Source organism: Archocentrus centrarchus, chromosome 16 (assembly GCF_007364275.1).
Source record: "Archocentrus centrarchus isolate MPI-CPG fArcCen1 chromosome 16, fArcCen1, whole genome shotgun sequence".
Classification (NCBI taxonomy): domain Eukaryota; kingdom Metazoa; phylum Chordata; class Actinopteri; order Cichliformes; family Cichlidae; genus Archocentrus; species Archocentrus centrarchus.
Window position 1 is genome coordinate 18,965,611 of NC_044361.1, and position 12,760 is coordinate 18,978,370.

The 12,760-nt window shown below is 40.9% G+C and overlaps 1 protein-coding gene across 4 annotated transcripts; it reads left to right on the forward strand.

Moving 5' to 3' along the window:
* The first annotated feature begins 1,107 nt into the window (after positions 1 to 1,107).
* Positions 1,108 to 11,751, forward strand: tcea3 (transcription elongation factor A (SII), 3). 4 transcript variants are annotated; one of them, XM_030749816.1, is made up of 21 exons: positions 1,108 to 1,333; positions 2,097 to 2,159; positions 2,259 to 2,364; positions 2,513 to 2,618; positions 5,321 to 5,836; positions 5,918 to 6,031; positions 6,274 to 6,375; positions 6,482 to 6,553; positions 6,658 to 6,765; positions 6,862 to 6,930; positions 7,130 to 7,189; positions 7,391 to 7,462; positions 7,569 to 7,625; positions 7,719 to 7,781; positions 7,914 to 7,988; positions 9,886 to 10,046; positions 10,174 to 10,230; positions 10,393 to 10,547; positions 10,636 to 10,782; positions 11,515 to 11,586; positions 11,702 to 11,751. In XM_030749816.1, exons 1-21 carry the CDS (start codon positions 1,265 to 1,267, stop codon positions 11,708 to 11,710), a joined length of 2,253 nt encoding a protein of 750 aa, XP_030605676.1. In that variant the 5' UTR covers positions 1,108 to 1,264; the 3' UTR covers positions 11,711 to 11,751. The 4 variants fall into 4 exon arrangements, with proteins under 4 accessions (XP_030605676.1, XP_030605677.1, XP_030605678.1 ...); XM_030749817.1 differs by having other exon boundaries at positions 6,865 to 6,930; XM_030749818.1 differs by lacking the exons at positions 5,321 to 5,836; positions 5,918 to 6,031; positions 6,274 to 6,375; ... (2 more) ...; positions 6,862 to 6,930; positions 7,130 to 7,189.
* The last annotated feature ends 1,009 nt before the right edge of the window (positions 11,752 to 12,760 follow it).

The window sequence follows — 12,760 nt, forward strand, 5'->3', positions numbered from 1 at the left end:
GTTTGTTTAAGTCGATTTCCTTGACTTAAACAATATAAGTTCAGATGAATATTGTGATAACATAGTTTTACTAGGCATCTATGGAGAAAAAAATCCCCGATGCTCAATATTCACCCCCTAAATGTTACACAGATAGCTTCCCATATGGAAAAAAAAGTTTAAAAATGTTCATTGTTCTCATAAGATTGATCTGTCTTATACCCCCTTTACAATTTTCATACAAAATAATTATAGAAATAATTATAGAAATTAAGGATGAATCAAATAAACAATAAACAAAAAAAAGGGACTATTTTCAGTATCAGACACAGGCTGTCACTCTTATAAAACATATATATAAAATGTAAAGACTGACTAGACACAGATCAATGGGAAGATTTTCTTTTCTTTTCTTTTCCCATATGGGATCCTTGAGAAAGAGAAGACAAATATAAGCTCTCAATGCGAAAATTGGGTTTCAGAGTTCATTCACCTGAAGACATGATGGTGTTCAGTGTAAAACGAAAGTTAATTCTCATGTCGACTTATATCACAGCACCCTCTGGTGGCAATGACATACACACACGTCTAAGGGCTTGTTTTACCATTTTGTGAGCGAAAGTGAAATTAAGGTCTGGTTCTGTGTTCGAGGCGCCCTCGATATTCCTGTTACAAAACATAAACGAACAAAGAAGCTTTATTATTGTACTGAAGCTGTGTGTAAGAGGTGAAAATGGATGGTAAACGGCGAATTAGTGTCAGGCTGCTCTTTGGCACAACAGCTGCAGTGTGCAAATAACCCACTCTGCGTCCTGCCTTCGGTTTGGAAAGATTAATCATTACACAGTGACCTCGTTTTAGTGGAAAATATTAAAGAGAAATCAGTCAGTGATATAATCCGTCCAGGACATACAGAAATATAAAACAAGGAGCCACTGAGATTAAAGAAAGATAACATTACATTTTTTTAAGGAAGTGTTTTTAAAGAAGTTTAACAAACACTTTAAAGTGATTTTTTTTTTTTGTCTATCAATCACACCGAACTTTGGTTATTTCTGTTGTCCATGGGTCTACTACAACGTCTATATTTAGTTGTCATATGTCGAGCTGGTCAGCTGGGATCCCGCCGCAGGACACGCCTCTTGGCTGAATGGAGTGCGCCGTGCGTAAAGTCCGACCTGTAGTGGATCCAAACTTTAATGTTTCATTGGAGTTTTTTTTTTATTTTAAAAACTAAGTATCAATTTGACCCCACCGATCGGTCTATAGACGACTAAATGCAGCGATGACTCAAGAGGAAGATCTCATCCGGATTGCAAAAAAACTGGACAAGATGGTGTCTAGAAATAACACGGTGAGACTATATTTTGACACCCACAGGTGGCGTGTTGTCCCGCGCAGAAGGCCCGTGAGAGACTTTTCCATAAATGAAACGGGTTCCTCTTCTTTTCCCGTTAAACATGAGTTTGATTTCTACTGACTCGGTGTATTTGGAAAGGCTGCAGAGGTGAAATATGAACTTGACTGTACTGTAACAAACGATCAACAGGTGTTTGGCGCGGGTTTGCATATGCTTCTCTTGCAGGACGTTTCAGTCTCTGCGTGCAGCTCTGCTGTGTAGCTAAACTCTTTTGTGTTTGTCAAAAGCCTTTCTTTCTTTCTTTTTTTTTTTTTTTTTTTTTTTGCAAAAGCTTAGCAAGTTTAACGGATATGGAAGTGCGCAGAAGAGAAAGTAAACAACGCGGCCTGCGTGTTATGGCCGTGCTTGTGTTGTGACTGAATCTGCAAACGCGACATTGTCCGCGGCGCCCCTGCACAGTTAGAGGGCTGCAGAAGGTAATGCCCCTGGTTGTAATCAGAATAAACAGTCGTAAAAAAAGTTGATCTAATCTCTGCTCTGATACATGCTGTGAAAATACATCGATGCAAATGAAAAGATAACAATAAAGAAGTGAAACTGTTCTTGTTTGCTTACCCCACTGTACTTTCTTTTAAAACCTTCACACACGTATGTCGCCAGATCCATATTTTACACTGTTAGTACATAAATGAATCCTTTCAAGAGTTACAGGTTGTAAGTAACAATGTCACTGGCTGTCACTATTTGGTGAATGCAGGAGGGCGCCATTGACCTGCTGAAGGAACTAAAAGGCGTCAATATGAGTCTCAAACTTCTCCAGGTGTGCCCCAGAGTTACATTTGAATTTTGCTATTCAGTTTAGAGTCCAGTCAGTTCAGAAGAAAATTAACCTTTGTGTGTGTGTGTGTATTTGTTTCAGGAAACGAGAATCGGCATGTCTGTTAACGGTATCAGGAAGCACTGCACAGATGAAGAAGTCATTGCCTTGGCAAAAGTCCTCATTAAAGACTGGAAAAGACTTCTGGGTACACGCACTGTGATGTGACACTGATTTACATGCATGCTACATTCAGTGTTTGCACAGCAGTGAAATGGTTGCTTCTGCAATAAATACATCAGCACAGAGACTGATTTGCTGATATGATTTCTCCTCCAAAACATGCACTCATACAGAGTCTGGCCACTCTCACTCTGAGAAACCATCTGAGACGAAGAACGGTTTGAACTCCAGCAAAACGGCAGCTTCTCCAAACAGCTCCCCCTCAGAGACACAGAGCAGGTCAGTGGTTTCACAGCGGTCACACAGAAACCACACGGGTACACTTAACGTGACATTTAATACAGAGCACAGACACATTATGAAGTGAAGTTCTGGTTAATGTCCGCATACCTGCTGTGCCTGCCTGCCGTCAGATCTGTAATGATGTGTGTGTGTGTGTGTGTGTGGCTTAACAGTACACTGGAACTAAAGTACTTCTTCACAGTCGTACAAACACCTTGGAAAATAGCTCTGTGCTAGAAGTGACAACAGCTTTGTTAAAAAGCACTGAAAGAATGAAATAAATTGTCAAGGTAATCTACTGCCTGGAGTGAATGAAGCGGAACTGACCCTTTGTTTCTTGACCAGACCCATGACCAACTGTAATTTCACAGTTGGTCATTTAAGTAGCACTGCATGAACATTTTAAATAGGGAGAGTTATTTTAACCCCTTAATGATAAACTGTATATTCATGGTGTCTAAAAAGCCTGTTTGGAAGTGTCTTAAAAATGCTTTCTTTCTAATAGCCAGCAGGGGGCGACTTCTGTGAAAAGAAAGCAGATTTTCCAGAAGTCTGAGAGAAAATTTATAACCCCAGTAAACATTTTCCAAATGATTTTATGTTCTCAGTCATAAGTCAAATATATGATTAATCAGGTTTAGCTGCCTTGTGATTGACAGCTGCTACCATATTAGCATGCGGCACTGGTTGAAACAAAGATGGGAGACCACAAACCAGTGGGTGATGATGTCTTGGGGGCTACATGCTAGAGTCATTATAGTTTTGTATTTTCCCAATTCATTTTTCATTCTATTATTTTTTTTCTTTGAGGTTCAGGTTTCAGATAGTTTCTTGTGTGGTTTTGCTCGTGTTTTGTTCTAGCTTTCATTAGTTTCAGTGTTATTTTTAGTGTTTTTAAAAATTATAAAATGGGGGCTCCTTGGTGTAGTAGTTACATGTGAAGGGACCCTTGTTTCAAGACCAGGAGGACACAAACACAGTCTCAAGGAGACACAAGCTAGTGTACTCTACAACCAGTCCCAAGCCAGTATAAATAGGAGGGCTGTGTCAGGAAGGACAAAAGGTGTAAAAAGCTGTGCTAAATCAAACAAGGGAAATCAGGGAGCAGCCAGAAGCACCTGCTGCCAGTGAATATTTGTCAGGGTCAAAATTTAAGAAGTTCAGAACAGGTATTAAAGTACAAACAGTATTCTGTGTGAAGGCAGTTGTCTCAATAGTCTGTCTAAATAAACATGTCCATGAATAACTACTAAATAACCATCAGCTGGCGGTTTTTGCTTGATGTTTGGTCATGGTTGAAAAATAGTTCCAGAATGAAAGTTGAACCACCGTAGAGGATGTTACCGTGATGTTACCGTGATGTTAGAGTGATGTTGGTTGGATGTGCATCTTCAGCATCGCCTTGTTAGACTAGAAAAACAAAGTTTGTGTTCAAGAATTGATTTCTACTCTTGCTGAACTGATTATAATAAAATTAAATAAAACATTCTGGACAGAAAGAATCAGCTCAGGCTCAGACTCAAACTCAAGAGGTTCACATTTTCAGGCCCTTTTCTTCTCTTACTGAGCCCATTCCTGAAGTCCCTTTCCTGGGTTTATGATGCTGCCATCAGGGACAGAGAAATTATATTTATAAAAGTCTGACTGCTAACCTCACCATGTAAAAAAATGAGATATAATTATAGTCGTACAAAAAGGTAAACAGCCCCCCTTTAATAACAGGCTCTGGTAATACCACTGTACGTATGTGGAGAAGACGTCCGTTCACAGCCACATGCTAACCAAATTAGTTGTTGTTTAAAAAAAAGATGCATTTCATTTCTTCACTGCAATAATCTGATCTACATTTTTTACTTTGTAAGAGATGGTCTGGCTAGACTACTGTTCTACATGCAAACAACATCTGTGCGTCTACGGCCCAGTTTTTGCCATTGTATCACGACCAGTTTTGACAAGGTAGATGATGTCGGGGTTTCAGCCACATTTGCTGGGATGTGACCAAACTGACTAAAACCAAAGAGTTGTTTTTTTTTTTTTTTTCAAAATTCAATTTTTTAAAAATTTCAGTTAAGCAGATTTCTTTGTAACACCATTTTTGAATTCTTAGTTTAGTTTTAGTACACTATGATAATCTCGCTGTATATACATTTACTTGCTACATTTTAAATATTGTTTACCTCTCTGAGAGCTGGAGGTGGACCGGTATTGTTGTGTTGCTATATGTGGGGGGAAAAAAGGAGAAAATTTCACACGTTGAAAGAAAAAGCCAGGACTTTGCCGATGTCTGCAGTAAATAGAAGCATAAAAGCTGTTGTTCCATCTTAGATTTGTTTGTAATAGATTATAAACTGCAGAAATCACAGTGCAATGATGCAGAAATCAGCACAGGGATGCGCTTCTGTTCCTGGGGGTTAATTTTCAAGGCAGCACTGTTTACTACTGCATATGTAGGGCAAAAGTTGCGAAGCTATGAAGTGTCCTTCACTGTTTATCTGCATGAAAAGCACTGAATTCTCCTTAAGGCCCGTTCAATGAACAGGATTCTCTTCCTGCTGGTGTTGGCTGTGTGCCTGTCTGCGATTTAAATCATGATCGTGTTAATATGTCTGTCATTTTTTTCACCCATGTCCACCTTCAACATTGAATGTGGTAATTTTTGCAGAGAGGTAAAAACAGAACTTCCTTTTTTTTTCTATTAGTCACAGGGAGCAGGATGTCAAACCAAAGCATGATTCAGATCATGACAAAAAACACTCTACTAAAAACAGGAAAGAGAAACAGGAGGATGACTACAAAATCAAAAAGAGACATGCAGATGAGCTCATGGATGAAAAGGACCCGGAGTTCCTTGGAAATGGAAAACATCTCCAAGAAGCCAGAAAACCAAAACAAACACCTGCAGAGAATCCCAACGTGGAGGTAGATAACAAGAAGCAGAAGCATGCGCAAGACCCACAGAGTGAAAAACACAAGTCGGAACCGAGGAGAGATAGACCATTGGAGGAACCGAAAAAGATGAGACACGTGGAAGAGCTCAAAAAAGAGAAACACCCCGTGGAGCTCAAGAAATGCAGCTCTGCAGAAGAAATGAAGAAGGAGAAACACCGAGAAGAAAACAACCACGAGAGGCTCATCAGCACACCTCAGAGAGAGAGACTGCCGAGCGAACCTCAGAGAGAGCGACCTACTGACACTCACAAGCCGATGTTTGAAAGGTGAGAACGTAGAGGCTCAAAAACTGCTCGTTAAACCCCAGAAAGATCCCACAGAGCTTCAGATTCAGTTGTATATTTCAGGAGAGGAGTGTTGGACAGCAGTATTCTCTATCCCACCCGGTTCCCCTCTCCTCCTCGACCCGCTCGGCCTACTCTTCCCATCAAACGCCCTGCTTTGGACATTCAGAAAGACAGGTTAGGACTCCCGCACTGCCTGAGCTCGAGAGACTGAAATGCTGTTGCTGTTAATGAAATAACAGTGTCAGTTTGTTCCCACAGTTTTCTAACCTGAACACGTGGTCTAACAGGATACCTGCTGTGCATGGTGCATGCTGACATGAGTCACTCAGGTGTGTCGTTATGTGCTTGAAGAGCATGCTACATCGTTGGGGGACTTTTGCACTGCTATGATCTCTGCTATTGTGACATATGTCCAGGAAGGATGGTAAAGACTCTTCCTCCCGACCTCCTCGCCCTCACGCTCCTCGACCCTCCTCTCCACTGACTAAACGACCTTCTGTGGAAGTAAAGAAAGAGAGGTCAGGCGTGCCTTGGCGCATGTTTCTGAAGTGCTTTAGTGAGTTTAGTCAGATAAAAAGAGAGATTTTCTTTTTCAGCAAAACTCAAACAAATGCTGATTTTCAGGAAAGTTCCATTGGATCCAAACGCTCCAATCGCGCCGCTTCCTCTTCACCTACATCCTCCTCCTCCGCTAAGGTCAGGCTCTGCATGCCCACTTTCTTTGCAATGCAGTAATGATTTTCTTTCATTATTCGCTCTGTTTATAAAGTGATTCAGCTCAGAGGTGTCTTTTCATTTAGAAAAGAGCCTCCTGACCCCAATGCTCCTCTTCCTCCGCTTCCTCTTCACCTCCACCCTCCTCCTCCTCCAAAGCGGCTCTCGCTAGATGGGAAAAAGGAGAGAGACAGGTCTGAATCAGATGAGTTACAGACTGGAAAATATTTGGGGGAAAAAAGAACTTTATTTGGACCTTTAAATTTGAATGTCCGTTTTATTTGCTAAAGCAGGAAGGAATCAACAGACTCGAGGCTTCCTGCGCAGAAAAAGACGTCAGATCACGTGAAGAAAGACAGGTCGGGGATCTGGGAATTGTTCTGTTCCTCATTCATGCATAAACAAGTTGGCTGCTGTCTCTGGAGGATCAGTGGCCTCACACTGAAATCTGTTTCTTTTGTTTTACATGAAACAGTGCCATATTATGTTGGGAGAAGCTCTAGCATTTAATACCAGCTGGTGTTCAGTGTTGGTACCAAGATTGCTTTCTTTTTGCAGGAAAGACTCAGTGGACACCAAAGTGTCTAGAAAACTCTCAGATGAAACCAAGAGAGAAAGGTTGGCAAGTCATCAGCATGAAAATGCCTGTACAGCTGTTTGGCATCATTCTCTGTGTGATGATGGATTTGTAGTTTATCTTAAGCGTCTTCGAACAGATCTTTGTTGAATTTTAGAGCAGAGGGAGATGGAGCTGTTGTAATGTTACTGTCCACAGCTGGGTTTGGTTAAAAATCACACACAAATTCTTCATTTTGTCAGGAAAGATTCATCAGACTCAAAACCGCCCCCTCCCAAAAAGCCCAACTTGGAGGTCAAAAAAGAAAAACACAGGTGTGCAGGAGTGAGGGAATAAGTTGGAGAGTACGACATAAACATTTTTGTGCACTCATCTTATACAAAATGTGATGCTTAGTGCCACAACTCTCCTTTGTTGCAGAAAGGATTCTTGTGAGGTGAAGCCTGGACAACCTGTGAAACGCCATTCAGTGGACAGGTAGGAGTGCTGTGCACTAGTTTAAATCTCACTCGTACTAAAGCACCAAATCCAGATCAAACCCAGATTGAGTGAAAGTGTTTCACTGCTCAGGCGGGAATCCACTGACTCAAAGAAGAGCAGCTCGCCAGCAGCAAAGAAGCTGACAGGAGAAAGGTAAATGACCGGTGCTGATTAACTAAAAGTTCGCCAAACTACTGATCATGTGAGATGATTTTTTTGTTGCTGTTAAAATTTTGTGTATTTCTACACATGGAAAGCATTAATGGCTTTGAGTTTGCATTATAGAAGAGAGTCTCAGAGCTCTAAGAATGCCCAGCCTGGTCCTCCACAGAGGAAGCCCTCTACCGACAGCATCGAAAGGTATCATAATGTTCAAGTCAGTGTCAGTACTGCAGATTCTCATGATGATTTTATCTTCTAACTTGCTGAGTATAAAATAAATTAATGAGGACTTTTTGTTAAATTATAAGATTTACAGTACTACACAAAAGTCTTGAGCCACCTGCATTTTTTATGTTGCTAGGAAAATAGGAAATAGGTACAGTAATTTATTGAAATGTGCAAACATACATGGAAATACAATATATCAGGCAATAACAGAGTTTATATAATTCTAAGGAGCTTTAAAGTCAATATTTGGTGTGACCACCTTTATTCTTCAGCGCAGTCTGAACTCTCTGAGGCAGCTTTCTTGTCATTTCTTTAAGCAGTCTTCAGGAACAGTTCTCCAGGCTTCTTGAGGGACATTCAAAGCTCTTCTTTGGATGTTGCCTTTTGTTCTGTTCAGTGTCAGGATGATCCCACACTGCTTCAATAATATTGAGGTCCAGGCTCTGGGGAGGCCAGTCCATGACTGATAGTGTTCTGTTGTGTGTTCTTCTATCGGGGTAAGCTTTTAGTGCATTGGCAGTGAGTTTGGGATCATTGTCATGCTGAAAAAGCATGGAGGACATGCTTTAGAGATGGTACTGCATGGTGGATCAAAATCTAACTGTACTTTTCTTTGTTCATATTTCCATCCGTTTTGAAAAGATCTCCAACACCTCTGCCCCAAACCATGACAGACCCTCCACCAAATTTCAAATTTGGATTCATTACTCCATCAGACCTGTTGCCACTGATTTTCAGTCCAGTTCATGTGTAATCTGGCATACCTCAGCCTTTTCTTCCTGTTTCCCTGCTTTAAGAATGGCTTCTTGATAGCCTCCCTTCCACTGAGACCATTTTTGATGAAGTGAACCATAAATTATTCAACTGAAGCTCCAGATGCAGCTCTCAGGTCCCGTGTCAGGTCTTCACTGGATTTTTTGCTATTGATGACTTTCAGATGCTGTTCATCTGCTGCAGATATTTTTTTCAGGAATGCTACTTCTTCTTTTGTCCTCCACTTGTCCAATTTCCTCAGTTATTTTTAAGGACATCCTGCACAACATGCTGAGATATGCCAGGTTTTTGGGTGATAGCTCTATGAAAATCACTTTGTTGGTGCAAAAATACTATTTTATGTCTGTCAAACTGTGCTTGGCGTTTTCATAGATTCAGCTAAAGAAATGTGAACAAATTATATGTTTTGATGACAGGCTGCTAGTAACAAACTGCCTAAAGATGCAATTTAAAATTTCTTCTTTGCTATGTGTAGAAAGAACACTGATTCATCCCTTGAGTTAGGTGCCTTTTTTTAATGCTTGAATGATTCATAGGTGAGTGTTAAGGTGCTAAACAAACAAATAAACAAACAAACCATTCCCTTGAATATGGTCAGATACAAGGACTGGACTGAAAATGAATGAAAAAGCAGCCAATGTCCAAGGAAAAACCTTGAAAGACCTTCAGAAAATGTGGAGCTGTTACTCAAGACCACTTTAAAAATTACAAGAAAATCTGTCTCCTTGGAAGCAAATTATAAAGGAATGAATGATGGCTCAAGACTTTTGCACAGTACTGTATGCTTATTATTTTGGTGCTTCTGTTTGATGAGTAGCCAGCTCGTGGGAGGACTCAGTGGGCGGCAACAAGCAACTCCAAATAGCCTCTTTATCAGTGTTGACACTCATCATTGTTTTTTCAGGGATTGATGAGTCATAGCATTTTGAGATGAGTTCTTTATATGATGGATGTTAATAAATGAATTATTGGTAAAGGTTAAAGTCCCACTTGTGTGGCTGGTGTGCTGCACTGACTTTGTTTTGATCAGTATTTAATGAATTTAATGAATTTCACACTAAAAATATTTGTTTTGTTTTTTTGTTTTTGTCAGAAAGGGTAAAACAGAAGCCCCCAAAACTCCCACCACCCCCACCAGCCCGATGTCACCTAGCTTCAGTTCTCCTGGGGGTCCGCTGCCCCCTCATCTGGCCACTGGAGACTCCATCAGAGACAAGTGCATTGAGATGCTGGCAGCTGCCCTGCACACAGACAGTGAGTCTGACACTGTACTTTATCACTAACAGTCCAAACTGCTGCAGCTGATGTCTTAATATTCACATGAAAACATGCTGCAGTCTGTCTGCTGATTAGCATGAAATGCATTTTCTAATTTTCACAGATGATTACAAAGACTTTGGAGCTAATTGTGAGAGCATGGCTGCAGAGATTGAAGATCATATCCTTCAAATGAGCTGCTAATTCACCACGATGCTTGCTTTGATTAAACTGTAGTTCATTCAGTGTTGGACCAAATGGAAAGCATCTTGTTTCAACATCATTGCTGTCATCAAGTATACTCCGCAGTGGAATTAATTTGCCCTTGACAGCATGATTGCACATATTTACCAGGAGATAAAAGCTACTGATATGAAATATAAGAACAGGGTGAGAAGTCGCATCAGCAACTTGAAGGACCCGAAGAACCCTGGGCTTCGCAGAAATGTGCTCGCAGGAAGCATTGAGTTAAGCCGCATCGCCACCATGTCTGCTGAGGTACTGAGTACTGCAGCTGTTGCACGCATTCCTGCCTTTTCTTTCTTCTTTCAATATTGCACATCATCCACATGCCATCTTTATTAAGGAAATGGCCAGCGATGAGCTGAAACAGCTGAGGAATGTCCTCACCCAGGAGGCCATCAGGGAACACCAGATGGCCAAAACTGGCGGCACCACCACTGATCTGCTGCAGTGCGGCAAGTGCAAGAAGAAGAACTGCACCTATAACCAGGTACACAGACGGGCACATACTGTATGTGTCAACACAGAGGAAAGCAGATAATGGGACTAATGGGGCTCTAATGGGGGTATTAAAGTGAGTGTGTGTATGTGAAACTGTTGTGGGTATTTATTATAGATTTCCAGAGTAAAGCAGGGTGTGATTTTGGTGCCTTTTTCACAGAGAGGTGGTGTGGTGTTGTAATAGAGCTGTTTTTTTCTCCAGCTGTTTGCTTTTAGTTATGGAATAATGAAGAGAAATCTTTTGCTGTGACAGCACTGAGTCGGTTGTTTACTGATGTTTGTTTGTGGAGTTATGAAAAGCCTGTAGAGTAATTGTCGCTCTCTCTCTGTTAGTTGCTTTGAATTCTACAGAAAAACCAAAAACGTTGCGGGGCTGCATTAGAGCTGGGTCTTAAATCAGCTTCAGTGATACTATTTGATGAATTTTGTGGTTTTTATGGGGAGATAGTTGCTCAAATAAATAGAATGAGATTGACTTATTTCATTCAAAGAGTGCAGGATTTACACTGTATTAATGAAGATAACGAACTGTGATTCGGCTTCATTCGGCTCGTCTGTAGGTTGTATAAACTGCTTCGTTTTGGTTTAGTGTTTTGTTTACAGCTAGACTTCCTCTATGTGTGTGTGTGTGTGTGTGTGTGTGTGTGTGTGTGTGTGTGTGTGTGTGTGTGTGTGTGTGTGTGTGTGTGTGTGTGTGTGTGTGTGTGTGTGTGTGTTTTAGGTGCAGACACGCAGTGCTGATGAGCCAATGACCACATTTGTTCTGTGCAATGAGTGTGGGAACCGCTGGAAGGTAAGACTTCTCCTGGACCCGATCTCAACAACTCTTCTCTGACACTCTTTCATGCTTTGGGGAATCATTTGAAATATGTTTTTAATGCTTTTCAATGTTTTTCTCTAAATTTCAGTTCTGCTGATGCGTCAAAGGTGACCCCCCCCCCCCCCCCCCCCCCCCCCCCCCGTCCCCCGAACATTTCTTTCTGAGCATACTGAGAAGCTTATTTTCTATAATGGGATGGGAATGGAGTTTTTAAATGACTGCAACTAGTGATTTAAACAGATGATGATGTTCTTAAAATTTTTATTTTATCATTTTTTTTTTTTCAGATTTCTAAGCATGTGCTAATAAACAGGGTTTGCTTTATGCAGCTTTGATAACTAAGAGTGTATGACAGTTTGATGACTGAGTCATTAAAACAACCCAGTTGTAACTTAACAATAATAATCATGGTGCTGTCATGATGGAAAGAATCATAATCCATTTAATAAGCTGTGACATATTACATCTGCTCACTTTGTACATATCTAAATCCAATAAACCTGCATAAGTCAAGGTTGCTTTAGAATCTGTTAAGATGTTCCATGGTCTTCTTCTTGATGTGGGCAATCCCACATCTCACCCTGTCCCTGCTATCTTCTTCTGTCACACCAACCCTCTGCATGTCCTCCTTCACTACATCATCAACATCCATCAACACTACATCATCAACATATCCACATCCACATGTTCAAACTATCTCAGCTTCTCTAACTTTGTCTTCACATGATGTTCCACAGTCATTATTAAAATCCATCCATCCATCCATCCATCCATCCATCCATCCATCCATCCATCCATCCATCCATCCATCCATCCATCCATCCATCCATCCATCCATCCATCTTCTTCCATTTATCCAGTTCAGGGTTGTGGGAGGGGGCTGGAGCCTACACCAGCTGTCCTAAGGCAGGAAAGCACAGTACACCCTGGACCGGTCATCAGTCTCTTTTTGATTCATGATTTATATATTAAATTATATTCATACATAGTACAAATGTATTCAATGTATTGACACATAACATCTGGCAAGAAGTTGGTGGAACAAGTTCCCAGAAGTTGCAGTGCGTGTGCAATTTGCTAATATTCAATAGGGCTAAGACTTGAACGTACAACTGACGTGCTCATGATCATGGTATGCTAATACTGC

Coding starts and splice junctions, on each gene's coding strand:
- tcea3 (XM_030749816.1), top strand. CDS start 1,265: ATGACTCAAGAGGAAGATCTCATCCGGATTGCAAAAAAACTGGACAAG. Junction 10,231..10,392: donor GGCTGCAGAGATTGAAGATC/ATATCCTTCAAA, acceptor GCATGATTGCAC/ATATTTACCAGGAGATAAAA. Junction 10,783..11,514: donor AGAACTGCACCTATAACCAG/GTACACAGACGG, acceptor TGTGTGTTTTAG/GTGCAGACACGCAGTGCTGA.